Here is a 26,898-nt window from a genome sequence, read left to right as displayed (position 1 = left end):
ATCTCACCTCACCCAGTGTGCAAACCCCAACCCAAATCTCACCTCACCCAGTGTGCAAACCCCAACCCGAATCTCAACTCACCCAGTGTGCAAACCATAAACCTAAATCTCACCTCACCCAGTGTGCAAACCCCAACCAAAATCTCAACTCACCCAGTGTGCAAACGCCAACCAAAATCTCACCTCACCCAGTGTGCAAACCCCAACCCAAATCTCACCTCACCCAGTGTGCAAACCCCAACCCAAATCTCAACTCACCCAGTGTGCAAACCCCAACCCAAATCTCAACTCACCCAGTGTGCAAACCCCAACCCAAATCTCACCTCACCCAGTGTGCAAACCCTGACCCAAATCTCAACTCACCCAGTGTGCAAACCATAAACCCAAATCTCACCTCACCCAGTGTGCAAACCCCAACCCAAATCTCACCTCACCCAGTGTGCAAACCCCAACCCAAATCTCTTCTCACCCAGTGTGCAAACCCCAACCCAAATCTCACCTCACCCAGTGTGCAAACCCCAACACAAATCTCATCTCACCCAGTGGGCAAACCCCAACCCAAATCTCACCTCACCCAGTGTGCAAACCCCAACCCAAATCTCACCTCACTTGGTGTTCAAACCCCAACCCGAATCTCTTCTCACCCAGTGTACAAACCCCAACCCAAATCTCAACTCACCCAGTGTGCAAACCCCAACCCAAATCTCACCTCACACAGTGTACAAACCCCAACCCAAATCTCAACTCTCCCAGTGTACAAACCCCAACCCAAATCTCAACTAACCCAGTGTGCAAACCCCAACCCAAATCTCACCTCACACAGTGTGCAAACCCCAACCCAACTCTCACCTCACCCAGTGTGCAAACCATAAACCCAAATCTCAACTCACTTAGTGCAAACCCCAACCCAAATCTCAACTCACTTAGTGTGCAAACCCCAACCCAAATCTCAACTCACTCAGTGTGCAAACCCCAACCCAAATCTCAACTCACCCAGTGTGCAAACCCCAACCCAAATCTCAACTCACCCAGTGTGCAAACCCCAACCCAAATCTCAATTTACCCAGTGTGCAAACCATAAACCCAAATCTCAACTCACCCAGTGTGCAAATCCCAACCCAAATCTCAACTCACCCAATGTACAAACCCCAACCCAAATCTCTACTCACCCAGTGTGCAAACCCCAACCCAAATCTAAACTCACCCAATGTGCAAACCCCAACCCAAATCTCAACTCAACCAGTGTGCAAACCATAAACCCAAATCTCAACTCACCCAGTGTGCAAACCCCAACCCAAATCTCTACTCACCCAGTGTACAAACCCCAACCCAAATCTCACCTCACCCAGTGTGCAAATCTCAATTTATCCATTGTGCAAACCATAAACCCAAATCTCAACTCACCCAGTGTGCAAATCCCAACCCAAATCTCAACTCACCCAATGTACAAACCCCAACCCAAATCTCTACTCACCCAGTGTGCAAACCCCAACCCAAATCTAAACTCACCCAGTGTGCAAACCCCAACCCAAATCTCAACTCACCCAGTGTGCAAACCATAAACCCAAATCTCAACTCACCCAGTATGCAAACCCCAACCCAAATCTCTACTCACCCAGTGTGCAAACCCCAACCCAAATCTCAACTCTCCCAGTGTGCAAATCTCAACTTACCCATTGTGCAAACCATAAACCCAAGTCTCTACTCACCCAGTGTGCAAATCCCAACCCAAATCTCAACTCACCCAATGTACAAACCCCAACCCAAATCTCTACTCACCCAGTGTGCAAACCCCAACCCAAATCTCACCTCACCCAGTGTGCAAACCCCAACCCAAATCTCACCTCACCCAGTGTGCAAACCCCAACCCAAATCTCAACTCACCCAGTGTGCAAACCCCAACCCAAATCTCACCTCACCCAGTGTGCAAACCCCAACCCGAATCTCAACTCACCCAGTGTACAAACCCCAACCCAAATATCACCTCACCCAGTGTACAAACCCCAACCCAAATATCACCTCACCCAGTGTACAAACCCCAACCCAAATCTCAACTCACCCAGTGTGCACACCATAAACCCAAATCTCAACTCACCCAGTGTGCAAACCCCAACCAAACTCTCAACTCACCCACTGTGCACACCATAAACCCAAATCTCAACTCACCCAGTGTGCAAACCCCAACCCAAATCTCAACTAACCCAGTGTGCAAACCCCAACCCAAATCTCACCTCACCCAGTGTGCAAACCCCAACCCAAATCTCAACTCACCCAGTGTGCAAACCCCAACCCGAATCTCAACTCACCCAGTGTACAAACCCCAAGCCAAATATCACCTCACCCAGTGTGCAAACCCCAACCCAAATCTCTCCTCACCCAGTGTGCAAACCCCAACCCAAATCTCACCTCACTAAGTGTGCAAACCCCAACACAAATCTCACCTCACCCAGTGTGCAAACCCCAACCCAAATCTCACCTCACCCAGTGTGCAAACCATAAACCCAAATCTCAACTCACCCAGTGTGCAAACCCCAACCCAAATCTCACCTCACCCAGTGTGCAAACCCCAACCCAAATCTCACCTCACCCAGTGTGCAAACCCCAACCGAAATCTCACCTCACCCAGTGTGCAAACCCCAACCCGAATCTCAACTCACCCAGTGTGCAAACCATAAACCCAAATCTCAACTCACCCAGTGTACAAACCCCAACCCAAATCTCACCTCACCCAGTGTGCAAACCCCAACCCAAATCTCAACTCACCCAGTGTGCAAACGCCAACCAAAATCTCACCTCACCCAGTGTACAAACCCCAACCCAAATCTCAACTCACTCAGTGTGCAAACCCCAACCCAAATCTCACCTCACCCAGTGTGCAAACCCCAACCCAAATCTCAACTCACCCAGTGTGCAAACCCCAACCCAAATCTCACCTCACCCAGTGTGCAAACCCCAACCCAAATCTCACCTCACCCAATGTTCAAACCCCAACCCAAATCTCTACTCACCCAGTGTGCAAACCCAAATCTAAACTCACCCAGTGTGCAAACCCCAACCCAAATCTCTACTCACCCAGTGTGCAAACCCAAATCTAAACTCACCCAGTGTGCAAACCCCAACCCAAATCTCAACTCACCCAGTGTGCAAACCCCAACCCAAATCTCAACTCTCCCAGTGTACAAACCCCAACCCAAATCTCACCTCACCCAGTGTGCAAATCTCAACTTACCCATTGTGCAAACCATAAACCCAAATCTCTACTCACTCAGTGTGCAAACCCCAACCCAAATCTCACCTCACCCAGTGTGCAAACCCCAACCCAAATCTCAACTCACCCAGTATGCAAACCCCAACCCAAATCTCAACTCACCCACTGTGCAAACCCCAACCCAAATCTCACCTCACCCAGTGTGCAAACCCCAACCCGAATCTCAACTCACCCAGTGTACCAACCCCAACATCACCTCGCCCAGTGTGCAAACCCCAACCCAAATCTCAACTCACTTAGTGTGCAAACCCCAACCCAAATCTCACCTCACCCAGTGTGCAAACCCCAACCCAAATCTCAACTCACTTAGTGTGCAAACCCCAACCCAAATCTCAACTCACTTAGTGTGCAAACCCCAACCCAAATCTCAACTCACCCAGTGTGCAAACCCCAACCCAAATCTCACCTCACTAAGTGTGCAAACCCCAAACCAAATCTCACCTCACCCAGTGTGCAAACCCAACCCAAATTTCAACTCACTTAGTATGCAAACCCCAACCCAAATCTCACCTCACCCAGTGTGCAAACCCCAACCCAACTCTCACCTCACCCAGTGTGCAAACCATAAACCCAAATCTCAACTCACTTAGTGCGCAAACCCCAACCCAAATCTCAACTCACTTAGTGTGCAAACCCCAACCCAAATCTCAACTCACTTAGTGTGCAAACCCCAACCCAAATCTCAACTCACTCAGTGTGCAAACCCCAACCCAAATCTCAACTCACCCAGTGTGCAAACCCCAACCCAAATCTCAACTCACCCAGTGTGCAAACCCCAACCCAAATCTCAATTTACCCAGTGTGCAAACCATAAACCCAAATCTCAACTCACCCAGTGTGCAAATCCCAACCCAAATCTCAACTCACCCACTGTACAAACCCCAACCCAAATCTCTACTCACCCAGTGTGCAAACCCCAACCCAAATCTAAACTCACCCAGTGTGCAAACCCCAACCCAAATCTCAACTCACCCAGTGTGCAAACCATAAACCCAAATCTCAACTCACCCAGTGTGCAAACCCCAACCCAAATCTCTACTCACCCAGTGTGCAAACCCCAACCCAAATCTCACCTCACCCAGTGTGCAAACCCCAACCAAAATCTCAACTCACCCAGTGTGCAAACGCCAACCAAAATCTCACCTCACCCAGTGTGCAAACCCCAACCCAAATCTCACCTCACCCAGTGTGCAAACCCCAACCCAAATCTCACCTCACCCAGTGTGCAAACCCCAACCCGAATCTCAACTCACCCAGTGTGCAAATCTCAATTTATCCATTGTGCAAACCATAAACCCAAATCTCAACTCACCCAGTGTGCAAATCCCAACCCAAATCTCAACTCACCCAATGTACAAACCCCAACCCAAATCTCTACTCACCCAGTGTGCAAACCCCAACCCAAATCTAAACTCACCGAGTGTGCAAACCCCAACCCAAATCTCAACTCACCCAGTGTGCAAACCATAAACCCAAATCTCAACTCACCCAGTATGCAAACCCCAACCCAAATCTCTACTCACCCAGTGTGCAAACCCCAACCCAAATCTCAACTCTCCCAGTGTACAAACCCCAACCCAAATCTCACCTCACCCAGTGTGCAAATCTCAACTTACCCATTGTGCAAACCATAAACCCAAGTCTCTACTCACCCAGTGTGCAAATCCCAACCCAAATCTCAACTCACCCAATGTACAAACCCCAACCCAAATCTCTACTCACCCAGTGTGCAAACCCCAACCCAAATCTCACCTCACCTAGTGTGCAAACCCCAACCCAAATCTCACCTCACCCAGTGTGCAAACCCCAACCCAAATCTCAACTCACCCAGTGTGCAAACCCCAACCCAAATCTCACCTCACCCAGTGTGCAAACCCCAACCCGAATCTCAACTCACCCAGTGTACAAACCCCAACCCAAATCTCACCTCACCCAGTGTGCAAACCCCAACCCAAATCTCAACTCACCCAGTGTGCACACCATAAACCCAAATCTCAACTCAACCAGTGTGCAAACCCCAACCAAACTCTCAACTCACCCAGTGTGCACACCATAAACCCAAATCTCAACTCACCCAGTGTGCAAACCCCAACCCAAATCTCAACTCACCCAGTGTGCAAACCATAAACCCAAATCTCAACTCACCCAGTATGCAAACCCCAACCCAAATCTCACCTCACCCAATGTACAAACCCCAACCCAAATCTCTACTCACCCAGTGTGCAAACCCAAATCTCAACTCACCCAGTGTGCAAACCCCAACCCAAATCTCTACTCACCCAGTGTGCAAACCCAAATCTAAACTCACCCAGTGTGCAAACCCCAACCCAAATCTCAACTCACCCAGTGTGCAAACCCCAACCCAAATCTCAACTCTCCCAGTGTACAAACCCCAACCCAAATCTCACCTCACCCAGTGTGCAAATCTCAACTTACCCATTGTGCAAACCATAAACCCAAGTCTCTACTCACCCAGTGTGCAAATCCCAACCCAAATCTCAACTCACCCAATGTACAAACCCCAACCCAAATCTCACCTCACCCAGTGTGCAAACCCCAACCCAAATCTCACCTCACCCAGTGTGCAAACCCCAACCCAAATCTCACCTCACCCAGTGTGCAAACCCCAACCCAAATCTCAACTCACCCAGTGTGCAAACCCCAACCCAAATCTCACCTCACCCAGTGTGCAAACCCCAACCCGAATCTCAACTCACCCAGTGTGCAAACCCCAACCCAAATCTCAACTCACCCAGTGTGCACATCATAAACCCAAATCTCAACTCACCCAGTGTGCAAACCCCAACCAAACTCTCAACTCACCCAGTGTGCACACCATAAACCCAAATCTCAACTCACCCAGTGTGCAAACCCCAACCCAAATCTCAACTCACCCAGTGTGCAAACCCCAACCCGAATCTCAACTAACCCAGTGTGCAAACCCCAACCAAATGTCACCTCACCCAGTGTGCAAACCCCAACCCAAATCTCAACTCACCCAGTGTGCAAACGCCAACCAAAATCTCACCTCACCCAGTGTGCAAACCCAACCCAAATCTCAACTCACTTAGTATGCAAACCCCAACCCAAATCTCACCTCACACAGTGTGCAAACCCCAACCCAACTCTCACCTCACCCAGTGTGCAAACCATAAACCCAAATCTCAACTCACTTAGTGTGCAAACCCCAACCCAAATCTCACCTCACCCAGTGTGCAAACCCCAACCCGAATCTCAACTCACCCAGTGTGCAAACCATAAACCCAAATCTCAACTCACCCAGTGTACAAACCCCAACCCAAATCTCACCTCACCCAGTGTGCAAACCCCAACCAAAATCTCAACTCACCCAGTGTGCAAACGCCAACCAAAATCTCACCTCACCCAGTGTACAAACCCCAACCCAAATCTCAACTCACTCAGTGTGCAAACCCCAACCCAAATCTCACCTCACCCAGTGTGCAAACCCCAACCCAAATCTCAACTCACCCAGTGTGCAAACCCCAACCCAAATCTCACCTCACCCAGTGTGCAAACCCCAACCCAAATCTCACCTCACCCAATGTACAAACCCCAACCCAAATCTCAACTCAGTGTGCAAACCCCAACCCAAATCTCAACTCACCCAGTGTGCAAACCCCAACCCAAATCTCACCTCACCCAGTGTGCAAACCCCAACCGGATCTCAACTCACCGAGTGTACAAACCCCAACCCAAATATCACTTCACCCAGTGTGCAAACCCCAACCCAAATCTCACCTCACCCAGTGTGCAAACCCCAACCCAAATCTCACCTCACCCAATGTACAAACCCCAACCCAAATCTCAACTCAGTGTGCAAACCCCAACCCAAATCTCAACTCACCCAGTGTGCAAACCCCAACCCAAATCTCACCTCACCCAGTGTGCAAACCCCAACCCAAATCTCAACTCACCCAGTGTGCAAACCCCAACCCAAATCTCACCTCACCCAATGTACAAACCCCAACCCAAATCTCTACTCACCCAGTGTGCAAACCCAAATCTAAACTCACCCAGTGTGCAAACCCCAACCCAAATCTCTACTCACCCAGTGTGCAAACCCAAATCTAAACTCACCCAGTGTGCAAACCCCAACCCAAATCTCAACTCACCCAGTGTGCAAACCCCAACCCAAATCTCACCTCACCCAGTGTGCAAATCTCAATTTACCCATTGTGCAAACCATAAACCCAAATCTCTACTCACTCAGTGTGCAAACCCCAACCCAAATCTCACCTCACCCAGTGTGCAAACCCCAACCCAAATCTCACCTCACCCAGTGTGCAAACCCCAACCCAAATCTCACCTCACCCAGTGTGCAAACCCCAACCCAAATCTCAACTCACCCAGTGTGCACACCATAAACCCAAATCTCACCTCACCCAGTGTGCAAACCCCAACCCAAATCTCAACTCACTTAGTGTGCAAACCCCAACCCAAATCTCACCTCACCCAGTGTGCAAACCCCAACCCAAATCTCAACTCACTTAGTGTGCAAACCCCAACCCAAATCTCAACTCACTTAGTGTGCAAACCCCAACCCAAATCTCACCTCACCCAGTGTGCAAACCCCAACCCAAATCTCAACTCACTTAGTGTGCAAACCCCAACCCAAATCTCAACTCACCCAGTGTGCAAACCCAAACCCAAATCTCACCTCACTAAGTGTGCAAACCCCAAACCAAATCTCACCTCACCCAGTGTGCAAACCCAACCCAAATCTCAACTCACTTAGTATGCAAACCCCAACCCAAATCTCACCTCACACAGTGTGCAAACCCCAACCCAACTCTCACCTCACCCAGTGTGCAAACCATAAACCCAAATCTCAACTCACTTAGTGCGCAAACCCCAACCCAAATCTCAACTCACTTAGTGTGCAAACCCCAACCCAAATCTCAACTCACTTAGTGTGCAAACCCCAACCCAAATCTCAACTCACTCAGTGTGCAAACCCCAACCCAAATCTCAACTCACCCAGTGTGCAAACCCCAACCCAAATCTCAACTCACCCAGTGTGCAAACCCCAACCCAAATCTCAATTTACCCAGTGTGCAAACCATAAACCCAAATCTCAACTCACCCAGTGTGCAAACCCCAACCCAAATCTCTACTCACCCAGTGTGCAAACCCCAACCCAAATCTAAACTCACCCAGTGTGCAAACCCCAAACCAAATCTCAACTCACCCAGTGTGCAAACCATAAACCCAAATCTCAACTCACCCAGTATGCAAACCCCAACCAAAATCTCTACTCACCCAGTGTGCAAACCCCAACCCAAATCTCAACTCTCCCAGTGTACAAACCCCAACCCAAATCTCACCTCACCCAGTGTGCAAATCTCAACTCTCCCAGTGTGCAAACCATAAACCCAAGTCTCTACTCACCCAGTGTGCAAACCCCAACCCAAATCTCACCTCACCCAGTGTGCAAACCCCAACCCAAATCTCAACTCACCCAGTGTGCAAACCCCAACCCAAATCTCACCTCACCCAGTGTGCAAACCCCAACCCGAATCTCAACTCACCCAGTGTACAAACCCCAACCCAAATATCACCTCACCCAGTGTGCAAACCCCAACCCAAATCTCAACTCACCCAGTGTGCAAACGCCAACCCAAATCTCACCTCACCCAGTGTGCAAACCCCAACCCAAATCTCACCTCACCCAATGTACAAACCCCAACCCAAATCTCAACTCAGTGTGCAAACCCCAACCCAAATCTCAACTAACCCAGTGTGCAAACCCCAACCCAAATCTCACCTCACCCAGTGTGCAAACCCCAACCCAAATCTCAACTCACCCAGTGTGCACACCATAAACCCAAATCTCAACTCACCCAGTGTGCAAACCCCAACCCAAATGTCAACTCAGTGTGCAAACCCCAACCCAAATGTCAACTAACCCAGTGTGCAAACCCCAACCCAAATCTCACCTCACCCAGTGTGCAAACCCCAACCCGAATCTCAACTCACCCAGTGTACAAACCCCAAGCCAAATATCACCTCACCCAGTGTGCAAACCCCAACCCAAATCTCTCCTCACCCAGTGTGCAAACCCCAACCCAAATCTCTCCTCACCCAGTGTGCAAACCCCAACCCAAATCTCAACTCACTCAGTGTGCAAACCCCAACCCAAGTCTCACCTCACCCAGTGTGCAAACCCCAACCCAAATCTCAACTCACCCAGTGTGCAAACCCCAACCCAAATCTCACCTCACCCAGTGTGCAAACCCCAACCCAAATGTCACCTCACCCAATGTACAAACCCCAACCCAAATCTCAACTCAGTGTGCAAACCCCAACCCAAATCTCAACTAACCCAGTGTGCAAACCCCAACCCAAATCTCACCTCACCCAGTGTGCAAACCCCAACCCAAATCTCAACTCACCCAGTGTGCAAACCCCAACCCAAATCTCACCTCACCCAGTGTGCAAACCCCAACCGGATCTCAACTCACCGAGTGTACAAACCCCAACCCAAATATCACTTCACCCAGTGTGCAAACCCCAACCCAAATCTCAACTAACCCAGTGTGCAAACCATAAACCCAAATCTCAACTCACCCAGTGTGCAAACCCCAACCCAAATCTCACCTCACCCAGTGTGCAAACCCTGACCCAAATCTCAACTCACCCAGTGTGCAAACCCCAACCCAAATCTCACTTCACCCAGTGTGCAAACCCCAACCCGAATCTCAACTCACCCAGTGTGCAAACCATAAACCCAAATCTCAACTCACTTAGTGCGCAAACCCCAACCCAAATCTCAACTCACTTAGTGTGCAAACCCCAACCCAAATCTCAACTCACTTAGTGTGCAAACCCCAACCCAAATCTCAACTCACTCAGTGTGCAAACCCCAACCCAAATCTCAACTCACCCAGTGTGCAAACCCCAACCCAAATCTCAACTCACCCAGTGTGCAAACCCCAACCCAAATCTCAATTTACCCAGTGTGCAAACCATAAACCCAAATCTCAACTCACCCAGTGTGCAAACCCCAACCCAAATCTCTACTCACCCAGTGTGCAAACCCCAACCCAAATCTAAACTCACCCAGTGTGCAAACCCCAACCCAAATCTCAACTCACCCAGTGTGCAAACCATAAACCCAAATCTCAACTCACCCAGTATGCAAACCCCAACCAAAATCTCTACTCACCCAGTGTGCAAACCCCAACCCAAATCTCAACTCTCCCAGTGTACAAACCCCAACCCAAATCTCACCTCACCCAGTGTGCAAATCTCAACTCTCCCAGTGTGCAAACCATAAACCCAAGTCTCTACTCACCCAGTGTGCAAACCCCAACCCAAATCTCACCTCACCCAGTGTGCAAACCCCAACCCAAATCTCAACTCACCCAGTGTGCAAACCCCAACCCAAATCTCACCTCACCCAGTGTGCAAACCCCAACCCGAATCTCAACTCACCCAGTGTACAAACCCCAACCCAAATATCACCTCACCCAGTGTGCAAACCCCAACCCAAATCTCAACTCACCCAGTGTGCAAACGCCAACCCAAATCTCACCTCACCCAGTGTGCAAACCCCAACCCAAATCTCACCTCACCCAATGTACAAACCCCAACCCAAATCTCAACTCAGTGTGCAAACCCCAACCCAAATCTCAACTAACCCAGTGTGCAAACCCCAACCCAAATCTCACCTCACCCAGTGTGCAAACCCCAACCCAAATCTCAACTCACCCAGTGTGCACACCATAAACCCAAATCTCAACTCACCCAGTGTGCAAACCCCAACCCAAATGTCAACTCAGTGTGCAAACCCCAACCCAAATGTCAACTAACCCAGTGTGCAAACCCCAACCCAAATCTCACCTCACCCAGTGTGCAAACCCCAACCCGAATCTCAACTCACCCAGTGTACAAACCCCAAGCCAAATATCACCTCACCCAGTGTGCAAACCCCAACCCAAATCTCTCCTCACCCAGTGTGCAAACCCCAACCCAAATCTCTCCTCACCCAGTGTGCAAACCCCAACCCAAATCTCAACTCACTCAGTGTGCAAACCCCAACCCAAGTCTCACCTCACCCAGTGTGCAAACCCCAACCCAAATCTCAACTCACCCAGTGTGCAAACCCCAACCCAAATCTCACCTCACCCAGTGTGCAAACCCCAACCCAAATGTCACCTCACCCAATGTACAAACCCCAACCCAAATCTCAACTCAGTGTGCAAACCCCAACCCAAATCTCAACTAACCCAGTGTGCAAACCCCAACCCAAATCTCACCTCACCCAGTGTGCAAACCCCAACCCAAATCTCAACTCACCCAGTGTGCAAACCCCAACCCAAATCTCACCTCACCCAGTGTGCAAACCCCAACCGGATCTCAACTCACCGAGTGTACAAACCCCAACCCAAATATCACTTCACCCAGTGTGCAAACCCCAACCCAAATCTCAACTAACCCAGTGTGCAAACCATAAACCCAAATCTCAACTCACCCAGTGTGCAAACCCCAACCCAAATCTCACCTCACCCAGTGTGCAAACCCTGACCCAAATCTCAACTCACCCAGTGTGCAAACCCCAACCCAAATCTCACTTCACCCAGTGTGCAAACCCCAACCCGAATCTCAACTCACCCAGTGTGCAAACCATAAACCCAAATCTCACCTCACCCAGTGTGCAAACCCCAACCCAAATCTCACCTCACCCAGTGTGCAAACCCCAACCCAAATCTCTTCTCACCCAGTGTGCAAACCCCAACCCAAATCTCACCTCACCCAGTGTGCAAACCCCAACACAAATCTCACCTCACCCAGTGTGCAAACCCCAACCCAAATCTCACCTCACCCAGTGTGCAAACCCCAACCCAAATCCCAACTCACCCAGTGTGCAAACCCCAACCCAAATCTCAACTCACCCAGTGTACAAACCCGAACCCAAATCTCAACTCACCCAGTGTGCAAACCTCAACCAAATCTCAACTCACCCAGTGTGCAAACCCCAACCCAAATCTCAACTCACCCAGTGTGCAAACCCCAACCCGAATCTCTTCTCACCCAGTGTGCAAACCCCAACCCAAATCTCACCTCACGCAGTGTGCAAACCCCAACCCAAATCTCACCTCACTAAGTGTGCAAACCCCAACCCAAATCTCAACTCACCCAGTGTGCAAACCCAAATCTCATCTCACTCAGTGTGCAAACCCCAACCCAAATCTCACCTCACCCAGTGTGCAAACCCAAATCTCAACTCACCCATTGTGCAAACCCCAACCCAAATCTCACCTCACCCAGTGTGCAAACCCCAACCCAAATCTCAACTCACCCAGTGTGCAAACCCCAACCCAAATCTCACCTCACCCAGTGTGCAAACCCCAACCCAAATCTCACCTCACCCAGTGTGCAAACCCCAACCCAAATCTCTTCTCACCCAGTGTGCAAACCCCAACCCAAATCTCACCTCACCCAGTGTGCAAACCCCAACCCAAATCTCACCTCACCCAGTGTGCAAACCCCAACCCAAATCTCACCTCACCCAGTGTGCAAACCCCAACCCAAATCCCAACTCACCCAGTGTGCAAACCCCAACCCAAATCTCAACTCACCCAGTGTACAAACCCGAACCCAAATCTCAACTCACCCAGTGTGCAAACCCCAACCCAAATCTCAACTCACCCAGTGTGCAAACCCCAACCCGAATCTCTTCTCACCCAGTGTGCAAACCCCAACCCAAATCTCAACTCACCCAGTGTGCAAACCCCAACCCGAATCTCTTCTCACCCAGTGTGCAAACCCCAACCCAAATCTCACCTCACGCAGTGTGCAAACCCCAACCCAAATCTCACCTCACTAAGTGTGCAAACCCCAACCCAAATCTCACCTCACCAAGTGTGCAAACCCAAATCTCATCTCACCCATTGTGCAAACCCCAACCCAAATCTCACCTCACCCAGTGTGCAAACCCCAACCCAAATCTCACCTCACTAAGTGTGCAAACCCCAACCCAAATCTCACCTCACCCAGTGTGCAAACCCAAATCTCATCTCACCCATTGTGCAAACCCCAACCCAAATCTCACCTCACTAAGTGTGCAAACCCCAACCCAAATCTCACCTCACCCAGTGTGCAAACCCAAATCTCATCTCACCCATTGTGCAAACCCCAACCCAAATCTCACCTCACCCAGTGTGCAAACCCAAATCTCATCTCACCCATTGTGCAAACCCCAACCCAAATCTCAACTCACCCAGTGTGCAAACCCCAACCCAAATCTCTTCTCACCCAGTGTGCAAACCCCAACCCAAATCTCACCTCACCCAGTGTGCAAACCCCAACCCAAATCTCACCTCACCCAGTGTGCAAACCCCAACCCAAATCTCACCTCACCCAGTGTGCAAACCCCAACCCAAATCTCACCTCACCCAGTGTGCAAACCCCAACCCAAATCCCAACTCACCCAGTGTGCAAACCCCAACCCAAATCTCAACTCACCCAGTGTGCAAACCCCAACCCAAATCTCACCTCACCCAGTGTGCAAACCCCAACCCAAATCTCACCTCACCCAGTGTGCAAACCCCAACCCAAATCTCACCTCACCCAGTGTGCAAACCCCAACCCAAATCTCAACTCACCCAGTGTGCAAACCCCAACCCAAATCTCACCTCACCCAATGTGCAAACCCCAACCCAAATCTCAACTCACCCAGTGTGCAAACCCCAACCAAATCTCAACTCACCCAGTGTGCAAACCCCAACCAAATCTCAACTCACCCAGTGTGCAAACCCCAACCAAATCTCAACTCACCCAGTGTGCAAACCCCAACCAAATCTCAACTCACCCAGTGTGCAAACCCCAACCCGAATCTCTTCTCACCCAGTGTGCAAACCATAAACCCAAATCTCACCTCACCCAGTGTGCAAACCCCAACCCGAATCTCTTCTCACCCAGTGTGCAAACCCCAACCCAAATCTCACCTCACGCAGTGTGCAAACCCCAACCCAAATCTCACCTCACTAAGTGTGCAAACCCCAACCCAAATCTCACCTCACCCAGTGTGCAAACCCAAATCTCATCTCACCCATTGTGCAAACCCCAACCCAAATCTCACCTCACCCAGTGTGCAAACCCCAACCCAAATCTCACCTCACTAAGTGTGCAAACCCCAACCCAAATCTCACCTCACCCAGTGTGCAAACCCAAATCTCATCTCACCCAGTGTGCAAACCCCAACCCGAATCTCAACTCACCCAGTGTGCAAACCCCAACCCAAATCTCACCTCACCCAGTGTGCAAACCCCAACCCAAATCTCACCTCACTCAGTGTGCAAACCCCAACCCAAATCTCACCTCACCCAGTGTGCAAACCCCAACCCAAATCTCAACTCACCCAGTGTACAAACCCGAACCCAAATCTCACCTCACCCAGTGTGCAAACCCCAACCCAAATGTCAACTCACCCAGTGTGCAAACCCCAACCCAAATCTCAACTCACCCAGTGTGCAAACCCCAACCCAAATCTCACCTCACCCAGTGTGCAAACCCCAACCCAAATCTCACCTCACCCAGTGTGCAAACCCCAACCCAAATCTCACCTCACCCAGTGTGCAAACCCCAACCCAAATCTCACCTCACACAGTGTGCAAACCCCAACCCAAATCTCTACTCACCCAGTGTGCAAACCATAAACCCGAATCTCACCTCACCCAGTGTGCAAACCCCAACCCAAATCTCAACTCACCCAGTGTGCAAACCCCAACCCGAATCTCACCTCACCCAGTGTGCAAACCCCAACCCAAATCTCAACTCACCCAGTGTGCAAACCCCAACCCAAATCTCAACTCACCCAGTGTACAAACCCCAACCCAAATCTCACCTCACCCAGTGTGCAAACCCCAACCCAAATCTCACCTCACCCAGTGTGCAAACCCCAACCCAAATCTCAACTCACCCAGTGTGCAAACCCCAACCCAAATCTCACCTCACCCAGTGTGCAAACCCCAACCCAAATCTCACCTCACCCAGTGTGCAAACCCCAACCCAAATCTCACCTCACCCAGTGTACAAACCCGAACCCAAATCTCAACTCACCCAGTGTGCAAACCCAAATCTCACCTCACCCAGTGTGCAAACCCCAACCCAAAAGGAGAGCGGCGGGGGGGGTGAGGAAAAGGAGATCGACGGGGGGAGGGAGGGAGGAAAAGGAGATCGACGGGGGGAGGGAGGGAAAGGAGATCGACAGGGGGAGGGAGGGAGGAAAAGGAGAGCGAAGAGGGAGGGAGGAAAAGGAGAGCGGTGGGGGGAGGGAGGGAGGAAAAGGAGAGCGGCGGGGGGAGGGAGGAAAAGGAGAGCGGTGGGGGGAGGGAGGGAGGAAAAGGAGAGCGGCGGGGGGAGGGAGGGAGGAAAAGGAGAGCGGCGGGGGGAGGGAGGAAAAGGAGAGCGGCGGGGGGAGGGAGGAAAAGGAGAGCGGCGGGGGGAGGGAGGAAAAGGAGAGCGGCGGGGGGAGGGGGGAAAAGGAGAGCGACGGGGGGAGGGAGGAAAAGGAGAGCGACGGGGAGGGAGGAAAAGGAGATCGACGGGGGGAGGGAGGAAAAGGAGAGCGGCGGAGGGAGGGAGGAAAAGGAGAGGGGCGGGGGGAGGAAGGGAGGAAAAAGAGAGCGGCGGGGGAGGGAGGGAGGAAAAGGAGAGCGGCGGGGGAGGGAGGGAGGAAAAAGAGAGCTGCGGGGGGAGGAGGAAAAGGAGAGCGGCGGGGGAGGGAGGAAAAGGAGAGCGGCGGGGGGGGAGGAAAAGGAGAGCGGCGGGGGGAGGAGGAAAAGGAGAGGGGCGGGGGGGAGGGAGGAAAAGGAGAGGGGCGGGGGGGAGGGAGGAAAAGGAGAGCGGCGGGGGAGGGAGGAAAAGGAGAGCGGCGGGGGGAGGGAGGAAAAGGAGAGCGGCGGGGGGAGGGAGGAAAAGGAGAGCGGCGGGGGGAGGGAGGAAAAGGAGAGCGGCGGGGGAGGGAGGAAAAGGAGAGCGGCGGGGGAGGGAGGAAAAGGAGAGCGGCGGGGGGAGGGAGGAAAAGGAGAGCGGCGGGGGGAGGGAGGAAAAGGAGAGCGGCGGGGGAGGAGGAAAAGGAGAGCGGCGGGGGAGGGATGAAACGGAGAGCGGCGGGGGGAGGGAGGGAGGAAAAGGAGAGCGGCGGGGGAGGGAGGAATAGGAGAGCGGCGGGGGGAGGGAGGGAGGAAAAGGAGAGCGGCGGGGGGGAGGAGGAAAAGGAGAGCGGCGGGGGAGGGAGGGAGGAAAAGGAAAGCGGCGGGGGGGAGGAGGAAAAGGAGAGGGGCAGGGGGAGGGAGGAAAAGGAAAGCGGCGGGGGGAGGGAGGAAAAGGAGAGCGGCGGGGGAGGAGGAAAAGGAGAGCGGCGGGGGAGGGAAGAAACGGAGAGCGGCGGGGGGAGGGAGGGAGGAAAAGGAGAGCGGCGGGGGAGGGAGGAATAGGAGAGCGGCGGGGGGAGGGAGGAAAAGGAGAGCGGCGGGGGGGAGGAGGAAAAGGAGAGCGGCGGGGGAGGGAGGGAGGAAAAGGAAAGCGGTGGGGGGGAGGAGGAAAAGGAGAGGGGCGGGGGGAGGAGGAAAAGGAGAGGGGCGGGGGGAGGAGGAAAAGGAGAGGGGAGGAGGAAAAGGAGAGGGGCGGGGGGAGGAGGAAAAGGAGAGCGGCGGGGGGGTGAGGAAAAGGAGAGCGGCGGGGGGAGGAGGAAAAGGAGAGCGACGGGGGGGGGTGAGGAAAAGGAGAGCGGCCGTGGGGGGGGTGGGGGGAGGGGGTGTGAGGAGAAAAGAATAGCGTCAGGGGAGATAAAAAGACGTGAGCCGGGGAGAGTCCTTTGCGTTTTCATGTCATGCTGAAGGCGTGACCTCTAGTTTAGAAAGTGCTGTACAATTCATATTTCACCCCCAATTTGTGACCCCCACGTACATCTCTCCTTTCGTGTCCCTTCTCACCTTGTCCCCTGGCCTCCACTGCTCCTGATGGCTCCAGACATGTCACCCCCCCACCCCCCCCCCTAGAGGGAGGTGACCGTGAAGTTGTCCTCTGGGATATGCTCGGGGCCCAGGAACCCGCCCTTAAGGTTGGGCGGAGAAAGAAGGGGCGGGCCCTGGGGTGGGAAGGCGGGGTAGCGGTAGGTCTCCTGTAGCTGCACCATAGAGTCTCTCTGCACAGGTGACAGGGTGACATCGTTGAGCAAGGGGCAGGGGTAGGTGGCTCTGTGGTGTCCCCTCACCATGTCCAGCGTCTCTTTGTCCCTCTTGGGGCTGGGGATGTGGGGGCTCAGGCAGGACACCCCCTCCCCCCGCCTACCCATGAAGTCCGAAAGCAATCCCCCCTTCCCATCGTAAGGGGGACTGCGGGGCGGGTACCAGTAGCCAGCATTTTTGCAGCTGGGGGGCTCGTAGCGGTGGTGCGGCAGGGGGTGGGGAGGCAGCTGCTCCCGGCAGGAGGGTAGATGGGGGGGCAGGCCGTGTTTTAGGGGATCACAGGATGAGGGGGGCGGAGGCCCTAGCTTTCTCCCCTCTCCCGGCCGCAGCTCCAAGGTGGGGGAGCAGTTGGGGGAAAAGTCCTGAAGGGGGTGTTCGTATCCCAGGCCTTGCAGCGGGGGAGGGTGGGGGGCAGCACTGCTGGCTGTGGGGAGGTGGGAAAAATGTTTGCCGGGCTCCATCTCTGATGGGGGGCCCAGCCCTGGGGAGTCACTCTGGAAGCCAAAGGTGCCATCAGAAGGGGTGGACGGGTTCATAGAGTAGGGGCCTGTAAAGTCACAAGGAGGCTCTCGCTCGCCCACACCGTACGCCCGAGAGTGGGAGGGCAGAGGCGACATGCTGCTGTCCCCACTGTAACAGTCCAGTCCGAGGTCTGACGTCTCCTGGAATAGGGAGCCAACAGAGGGCGGGGGGGGAGCTGCGGATTTGGGAGCGAACTTGGCCTTGCCTGTCCCCCGCTCCTTCTTGCCGGCGGCACAGCCCCCACCACGTCCACCCCTTGGGCCTCTGGGACCTCCACCTCTCTTGCTGGGGAAGCCGGCTGGCGGAGGGGCGGCCGTAGCAGATGAAGAGGACGAGGACGGGGAGGAGGAGGAGAAGCCCAGGTGGTGGTGGGAAGGGTCAAACATGTCGGCCTTCTTCCTGCGCCCCCGGCCGGGCTTGGTCGTCTGGTGAAATAGGACACTCTGGTTCCAGCTGTACCCAGGGCCAGATGATGTCTCGTTCCAGTCCATCATAAGCTTCTCCAGGCTGGAAAGGCTGGACTGGCCCTCACTGGATGAGGCCTCACTGTTGGCCCTACGATAACTGGCACTGGGCTGCGTGTATTGCGTGCTGTCAGAGGATGACTCTGACATGTTGTCTGTGTTCTGCTTGACCTTCTGCGGTGTGTAATTGCTAATGTCCAGGATGACGTTGGGCTCCGCCATGTGGCAATCAAAACCTGGGCCGTACAGCTGGCCGAAGCCATCGGGGCCCCAGTCCGTCTGACCATAGCCCTGCCGGAAACCCCACTGCCCCGATGCATTTGCCCCTGGGAAGGGGCGGCTGTTCTCCCCAGGGAAGAGGGGCCCGGATACCTTGGGCAGCATGTAACCGGCAGGTGAGGAGGTACCTGAGCGGCTCTCACTCCTTAAAGGGGGGAAAGGTGGCAGTTCGGACGTGCTGAAAAAGGGGTTTTTGGCCAGGTTGACCCCTGACCCAGCCACCAGCGGCTGTTGCTGTTGGCTGAAGCCAGTGCTGCTGTGTGCACTGCCTGGTGATGAGGGGAGGCTGCTGCCGCCACCACTGAACGAGAAGCTGCAGTCTTTGTTAACTACGCAGTCAGGAAGTCCCGGGTACTGTTTGTTGGGAGCAAAGATCCCTGGGCAAGGCAGGCTCTGACTACTGGTTCCCGTGAACCCACCGAACTGGCCGAAGCTTCCGGTGTGGTGGGAGGTGGGCGAGCGGGACAACAGCTTCTGGAAGGTGTCCGACCCGCGGCACTCAGGTTGGTTCAGCGCCACATAGCCCGCAGTACCCCGGCTAGGGGGGAAAGGCTGCCTGGCTGGTGCTGGGCTTTGGTATGGAGTTTCCTGGGTGCTGGCCTTGGCCCCCCGGGAGCTAGAGTAGGTCTTGAGCGCTCTGGGGTTGGGGGAGGTGGCTGATCCAGAGAAGGTGGACGCTGACTTGCGGGCTTCCTGCCGTTGGGCGGCAATGGAAAAGTCCACCAAGTCTGACGAGTCATCAGAGTCCAAAAGGGAGCGGAAGTATCCAGTGAAGAGCCCATGCCGGTCCTGCCCTCCACCCTCTGATGATGGCCCCGCATCCCCTCCCGTGTAGTAGCCCGGTCGGCTTGGGGAGCTGCTCTGCATGGCAGCGAAGCCTCTGTGCTCAGTCCCCTGGTAGCTGCAGTGTCGGCTGCCTGACTGGCCATGGGACAGTTGAGTGAACCATGGCCCACCTTTGCCCTCCCCTCCCCACTCAGACATGCCTGGGTAGCATCCCCCCTCGTCGCCCAGCAGGGCCCCATTCTTCCGCGACCTCCTCTTGCGCTTAGGCTTGGCGCTGGGGTCAGGCTCAGCTTTTGGCTGCCTCCTCTTGCGAGGTTTCAGGGGGTTGGCGGGGCTGGGCCTGGTCTTCTTTTTCCCGATACCCTCGAAGAACTCGCTGAAGGAGCAGCGGGACAGTTCTGGGTTGTGGCTGTTGCATCCACCTCGTCGGCCCGGCCCTCCCCCACGCCCGCCTCGCCTGCGGTAACCCTGCACTCTGTGCAGGAACTGTGAGATGCTGTGGGTGTCGGGCGCCTGGTGCACGGACTCTGGCAGCGTCGGGGTCCAGCAGCGGGGAGGGGAGGTGCGCCCGGCTCCTTGGCTTTGCCGGTTTAGGAAGGCCAGCTTTGCCAGCACATCACTGTACTCCGATTTGCTGTCATTGGCATCGGCCACATAGGATGGCTGAGGCGACGCCAGCTTTTGCTTCCTCCGCCTCCTCTTCTTCACAACCTCGCCGTCGGGCATTGGTGGGGGTGACTTAGGCGTGGGAGGGGGAGGGACAGCTGGCTCTTTGGGAGGCGCCTGCGGCAACAGAGGTGGAATGTCCCGGGACAACACCAGATTTTTGGGGGGTCGCCCTCTCCTCCTTTTGAGGATGATGGGGAGCTCCCCAGGAGGGAACACCATAACAACATTGCGCCCGTTGTTCTTCATCTTCAGGAGAGAGGTGGGGCCCGGGCCAGATCCCCCGATCAGCTCTCCCCCCTCCACGCTCAGCGTGCTGCTGAAAGACGACACCTTGTAGCTTGTCTTGTTTCTCCGCCCTATGGGCATTGGGATTTTGGCAATCCGAACTATCATCTTCCGCACGCCCCTGCGTTTTGGTTTCTTGGGAGGCCCCACTTCCACCTCAGCCTCTGCCGCAGGAGACTGCTGGCATAGGGTGGGGGGTGGGAGAAGCAGGTTTGGCTTGTGGGTCCGGTAGGCTCTGGGCTCCTCTGGCGTTCGGTGATAGGGGGGCATCACTAGTGCCCGCGACAGCGCGCTCTCCGATGCTCGCGGCCTTCCTGGTCTCCTCCGTCGCCCCCTGCCTGGTCTCTCGCCCCTTCGGCCCCTGGGCCCAAACTTGTTGCCCCCACGGTGGGGGTAGGGCAACCGCTTCAGGGTCTCTGACGCGGGAGAGAAGAGTGGGAGAATCCAAGGCATCTCTTCCTCCGTCTGTTCTGCCTCCTTCGCCTCTGGTTTTTCTTCCTCCTTCCTCTCTATCTCCATCCTCTCTTCCTCCTCTTCTGACTCCTTTTTGTCCTCGCTCCCCCCTATCATTCCCTCTTCCTGCTCTGGCCTCATCTCCTCTATGACTACAGTTTCCTTTTCTGGTTCTTCCCCTATCCCCTCTTTCTGTTTCTCCCCTTGCTCACCCTCTGACTCCTCTTCCTGTTTAGTCTCATGTTCCTCCCCCGAGTCCTCTTCAAGCTTACTCTCCTGCTCCTCCCCAGAGTCCTCTTCCAGCTTACTCTCCTGCTCCTCCCCAGAGTCCTCTTCCAGCTTACTCTCCTGCTCCTCCCCCGAGTCCTCTTCCAGCTTACTCTCCTGCTCCTCCCCAGAGTCCTCTTCCAGCTTACTCTCCTGCTCCTCCCCCGAGTCCTCTTCCAGCTTACTCTCCTGCTCCTCCCCAGAGTCCTCTTCCAGCTTACTCTCCTGCTCCTCCCCAGAGTCCTCTTCCAGCTTACTCTCCTGTTCCTCCCCAGAGTCCTCTTCCAGCTTACTCTCCTGCTCCTCCCCAGAGTCCTCTTCCAACTTACTCTCCTGCTCCTCCCCAGACTCCTCTTCCAGCTTACTCTCCTGCTCCTCCCCTGACTCCTCTTCCAGTTTACCCTCTTCCCCCGACTCCTCCTCTTCCTGTTTATTCTCCTCCTCGCCTGACTCCTCCTGTTTATTCTCCTCCTCCTCCCCCCCTGACTCCTCTTCCAGTTTACCCTCTTCCCCCGACTCCTCCTCTTCCTGTTTATTCTCCTCCTCACCTGACTCCTCCTGTTTATTCTCCTCCTCCCCTGACTCCTCCTGTTTATTCTCCTCCTCCCCTGACGACTCCTCCTCTTGTTTATTCTCCTGCTCTTCCTGTTTATTCTCCTCCTGCTCTTCCTGGTTATTCTCCTCCTGCTTATGCTCCTCCTGCTCTTCCTGTTTATTCTCCTCCTGCTCCTCCCCTGACTCATCCTCTCCCTGTTTACTCTCTTCCTGCTCCTCCCCTGACTCCTCTTCCCTTCTGCTCTCTGTCTCCTCCTCTTCCTCTGTGATTTCTGTGGGCGGCGGTTCCATCCAGGCCAGAGCAGCGAGCTCTCTTAGGACTCCCGAGCTGGCTGAACCCATTGAGTCTGGGTTGGGAGAGCCAGGGCAGCCTTGCTCCTTTTCACCGGTCTCGTGGGGCTTCTCCTCAGGGCTGCGCAGGCCACACGTTATGCTCTGGGAGGAGAAGAAGCTGTACTGTAGGCCTGGCTGTGTCTCATCGGGCTCCGACGGAGGGCTTGGCATGTGATCGCAGTCGAGACGTACTCCGCTGGAGCGCAGGTCACTGGACAGCTGGCTGAGGTCCTTCATGATGTCCATCAACCGCACCACCGGCTGTAGGTTGACCCGTCCGTTGCCGCACTTGCTGCTCAGCAAAGCGATTATGCCGTCCACGCCTAATCTGGGTGGCCCCGCCGCGAGGCGGTATATGGATTTGGGGGCCCGTGGCCAGTTGTCGTGGCGGGAAGGGGGAAGCCGGGGGTCTTCGTCTTGCGGTGGTGTGCGGAGGGAGCAGAGGTGGGGGTCCGGGTTAGTCAGAGTGGGATCTGAAAAGGAGAGAGAGAGGGGGGGTTAGAAAGAAGGTCATAATTGCTAACAAGATACTATTCTGGCAGCCTCAACATTTGTGAATAATTTCTGGCGCATTCCAGAGAGGTAACACAGGTTATGCTTTCAGTGGAGGACTTTATTAAAAATTAGATCATCATGTGACGTCATTTACTGTACATACTAAGTTACAGATCTGTAATCGTGTCACAGAATGGCAGGTAACGAGACCACACACTGCATGGGTAAGATGTTATAAGGAAGAAGCTTGTGGGGAGCGCAGAATTTCACCATGTAAAAAGAATGAAATAAATAATAGTGTAATATGTCCAAAACACCTGTAGCAATGTATATGGGGATCGAGATTCAAAACTTACATTCTCCCAGTCAAAATACAGCATTTAGAAGAACAATCTGAAGGCTCTGTGGTTTGCAGGGGGGTCTTGCTTAGGATACTCTCCCTAGAGCCAGTGGAACGAACCTTCAATGGAAACAGAGACAACTCTAGTGCAACATTGTATGTTCACTACTTATATATTCAATAAAAACAGTGGTAATCCACACTTACGTGTCTATGCACATGGTGCTAATGTAAGTGTGGATTACCGCTGTTTTTATTGAATATACCATTAGTGAACATACAATGTTGCACTAGAGTTGTCTCTGTTTCCATTGAGGGTTCGTTCCACTGGCAACAGGGAGAGTATCCTAAGCAAGACCCCCCTGCAAACCACAGAGCCTTCAGATTGTTCTTCTAATGCTGTATTTTGACTGGGAGAATGTGAGTTTTGAATCTCGATCCCCATATACATTGCTACAGGTGTTTTGGACATATTACACTATTATTTATTTCAATCTTTTTACTTGGTGAAATTCTGCGCTCCCCACAAGCTTCTTCCAAACAATCAAGAGAGGAGGAACTGGATCTTCTCCTAAGAGGGTTGAGCAGCGAACTTCACTAGTATTATCACTATTTTTGAACACAGTTTATATTTATATTTATATATTTATTTATCACTATATATTTATATATTTATCACACCTTTATCGGAAGCGCCTCACAATTTTTGTTTATAAGAGGTAATAAGGGGCAGGTATCCATTTGTCCCTCAAATTCAGGATTAAGATGGTCATACTTAATCTCGTTCCTTCCGTCATAACCGACTGAATCTATTGATGTAGCTCACGTGTGTGAAACAATTAGAGATGGGAAGTTATTAGTGCGTTCATATATTAAGGCAAACGTAAAGACTTTTTTTTTTACTCGTTCATAAAACGGTCAATCTAACAAGCTGGGGGGGGGGGGCGGCTTATGTTCTTTCAATAGGGAAATATTGTACATAAGTGTGAGCTAGCAGAGGTGTGTTTTGGATCAAACACGTGATTTCTCATCTTCCTGCGCCTGTGACCTCTCTGGGAGGAAACCTGTGACATTTGATAGTGTACCGTTTAAGGATTTCTATTTTATGTTATTTTAAGATACTGCCCTGTTTTTTTATATTAAAACATTTAATAAGTGATGCTTTGGGCTCTGCTTGAACTGACTGCACATTTTGCTACAACAGATTGGTATCTTAAGTGCATAGTTTTTCTACAATAAACAGGGACCCGAGACCCTGGCAAATATTAATTTTACATCTTTTGTTTGCATTATTTCAAAGGTGGTGGAAGCTTATAAATATGATTGCAATTGAGTAAGGGGTTAATATTAACTCATTAAAAGTACCTTTGCAGAGGAGAAAGGTGAGTTGGCTAGAGAGTAGATGTGTGTATTAACCCTGGTTGCATATCTAAGTCAGGTCACTTGTGTTCGTGACAGGTGGTATATGGGGATCTGTCGATTGAGGGGAGATATTGTTCATTTGAAGGACCTTACAGAAGGTGAAAAGTGGGGCAGCTTGAGAGCTGTGTATTAACCCTTGTCCTGTATGCAGGTCACGTGCTCACAGGTGTGCCGTACGTGACAGGGTTGAAGGGCCGTGTTTACAGGGTGCGGTGTTAGGGGGCGGCGGGGCCGTGTTTACAGGGTGCGGTGTTAGGGGGCGGCGGGGCCGTGTTTACAGGGTGCGGTGTTAGGGGGCGGCGGGGCCGTGTTTACAGGGTGCGGTGTTAGGGGGCGGCGGGGCCGTGTTTACAGGGTGCGGTGTTAGGGGGCGGCGGGGCCGTGTTTACAGGGTGCGAGGGTAGATGTGGGCTGTGTTTTTAGGGTTCAGGGTTATAAGGTGGGTAACGAGATGGCGAGGCCGTGTTTACAGGGTGCAGGGTGAGGGGGTGGCGGGGCTGCGTTTTGCAGGATGAGAGGGTGACGGGGCAGCGTTTGCAGGGTGAGAGGGTGGCGGGGCTGCGTTTGCAGGGTGAGAGGGTGGCGGGGCTGCGTTTGCAGGGTGGGGGGGGTGGCGGGGCTGCGTTTGCAGGGTGAGAGGGTGCGGGGCTGCGTTTGCAGGGTGAGAGGGTGGCGGGTCTGCGTTTGCAGGGTGAGAGGGTGGCGGGGCTGCGTTTGCAGGGTGGGGGGGTGGCGGGGCTGCGTTTGCAGGGTGGGGGGGTGGCGGGGCTGCGTTTGCAGGGTGGGGGGGTGGCGGGGCAGCGTTTGCAGGGTGAGAGGGTGGCGGGGCTGCGTTTGCAGGGTGAGGGGGTGGCGGGGCTGCGTTTGCAGGGTGAGGGGGTGGCGGGGCTGCGTTTGCAGGGTGAGAGGGTGGCGGGGCAGCGTTTGCAGGGTGAGGGGGTGGCGGGGCTGCGTTTGCAGGGTGAGAGGGTGGCGGGCTGCGTTTGCAGGGTGAGAGGGTGGCGGGGCTGCGTTTACAGGGTGAGAGGGTGGCGGGGCTGCGTTTGCAGGGTGAGGGGGTGGCGGGGCAGCGTTTGCAGGGTGAGGGGGTAGCGGGGCTGCGTTTGCAGGGCAGGGTGAGGGGGTGGCGGGGCTGCGTTTGCAGGGTGATGGGGTGGCGGGGCTGCGTTTGCAGGGTGAGAGGGTGGCGGGGCTGCGTTTGCAGGGTGATGGGGTGGCGGGGCAGCGTTTGCAGGGTGAGGGGGTGGCGGGGCTGCGTTTGCAGGGTGAGAGGGTGGCGGGGCTGCGTTTGCAGGGTGAGAGGGTGGCGGGGCTGCGTTTGCAGGGTGAGGGGGTGGCGGGGCTGCGTTTGCAGGGTGAGAGGGTGGCGGGGCTGCGTTTGCAGGGTGAGGAGGTGGCGGGGCTGCGTTTGCAGGGTGAGAGGGTGGCGGGGCTGCGTTTGCAGGGTGAGAGGGTGGCGGGGCTGCGTTTGCAGGGTGAGAGGGTGGCGGGGCTGCGTTTGCAGGGTGAGGGGGTGGCGGGGCTGCGTTTGCAGGGTGAGGGGGGTAGCGGGGCTGCGTTTGCAGGGCAGGGTGAGGGGGTGGCGGGCTGCGTTTGCAGGGTGAGAGGGTGGCGGGGCTGCGTTTGCAGGGTGAGAGGGTGGCGGGCTGCGTTTGCAGGGTGAGGGGGGGGGTGGCGGGGCAGCGTTTGCAGGGTGAAGGGGGTGGCGGGGCTGCGTTTGCAGGGTGAGGAGGTGCGGGGCTGCGTTTGCAGGGTGAGGGGGTGGCGGGCTGCGTTTGCAGGGCAGGGTGAGGTTGTGGCGGGGCTGCGTTTGCAGGGTGAGGGGGTGGCGGGGCTGCGTTTGCAGGGTGAGGGGGTGGCGGGGCTGCGTTTGCAGGGTGAGGGGGTGGCGGGGCTGCGTTTGCAGGGTGAGGGGGTGGCGGGGCTGCGTTTGCAGGGTGAGGGGTGGCGGGGCTGCGTTTGCAGGGTGAGGAGGTGGCGGGGCTGCGTTTGCAGGGTGAGGGGGTGCGGGCTGCGTTTGCAGGGTGAAGGGGTGGCGGGGCTGCGTTTGCAGGGTGAGGAGGTGGCGGGGCTGCGTTTGCAGGGTGAGGGGGTGGCGGGGCGCGGGGGGGCTGCGTTGCAGGGCAGGGTGAGGTGGTGGCGGGGCTGCGTTTGCAGGGTGAGGGGGTGGCGGGGCTGCGTTTGCAGGGTGAGGGGGTGGCGGGGCTGCGTTTGCAGGGTGAGGGGGTGGCGGGCTGCGTTTGCAGGGTGAGGGGGGTGGCGGGGCTGCGTTTGCAGGGTGAGGGGGTGGCGGGGCTGCGTTTTCAGGGTGAGGGGGTGGCGGGGCTGCGTTTGCAGGGTGAGGGGGTGGCGGGGCTGCGTTTGCAGGGTGAGGGGGTGGCGGGGCTGCGTTTGCAGGGTGAGGGGCTGGCGGGGCTGCGTTTGCAGGGTGAGGGGGTGTCGGGCTGCGTTTGCAGGGGAGGGGGTGGCGGGGCAGCGTTTGCAGGGTCAGGCGGTGGCGGGGCTGTGTTTCCAGGGTGTCGGGGCTGTGTTTCCAGGGTGAGG

The 26,898-nt window shown here is 54.6% G+C and overlaps 1 protein-coding gene across 1 annotated transcript in view; it reads right to left on the bottom strand.

The window, feature by feature from the left end:
- Window positions 1–26,898, bottom strand: part of AHDC1 (AT-hook DNA binding motif containing 1) — an 88,154-nt gene that overhangs the window by 41,465 nt on the left and 19,791 nt on the right. The window contains exon 4 of the mRNA XM_075606533.1: window positions 17,230–22,570. Coding sequence (XP_075462648.1) covers window positions 17,292–22,570 — 5,279 coding nt within the window. The 3' untranslated portion in view covers window positions 17,230–17,291. The remainder of the gene's footprint in view (window positions 1–17,229; window positions 22,571–26,898) is intronic.

Source organism: Ascaphus truei, chromosome 6 (assembly GCF_040206685.1).
Source record: "Ascaphus truei isolate aAscTru1 chromosome 6, aAscTru1.hap1, whole genome shotgun sequence".
NCBI classification, from domain to species: domain Eukaryota; kingdom Metazoa; phylum Chordata; class Amphibia; order Anura; family Ascaphidae; genus Ascaphus; species Ascaphus truei.
This window is presented reverse-complemented; position numbering and strand designations above follow the sequence as displayed.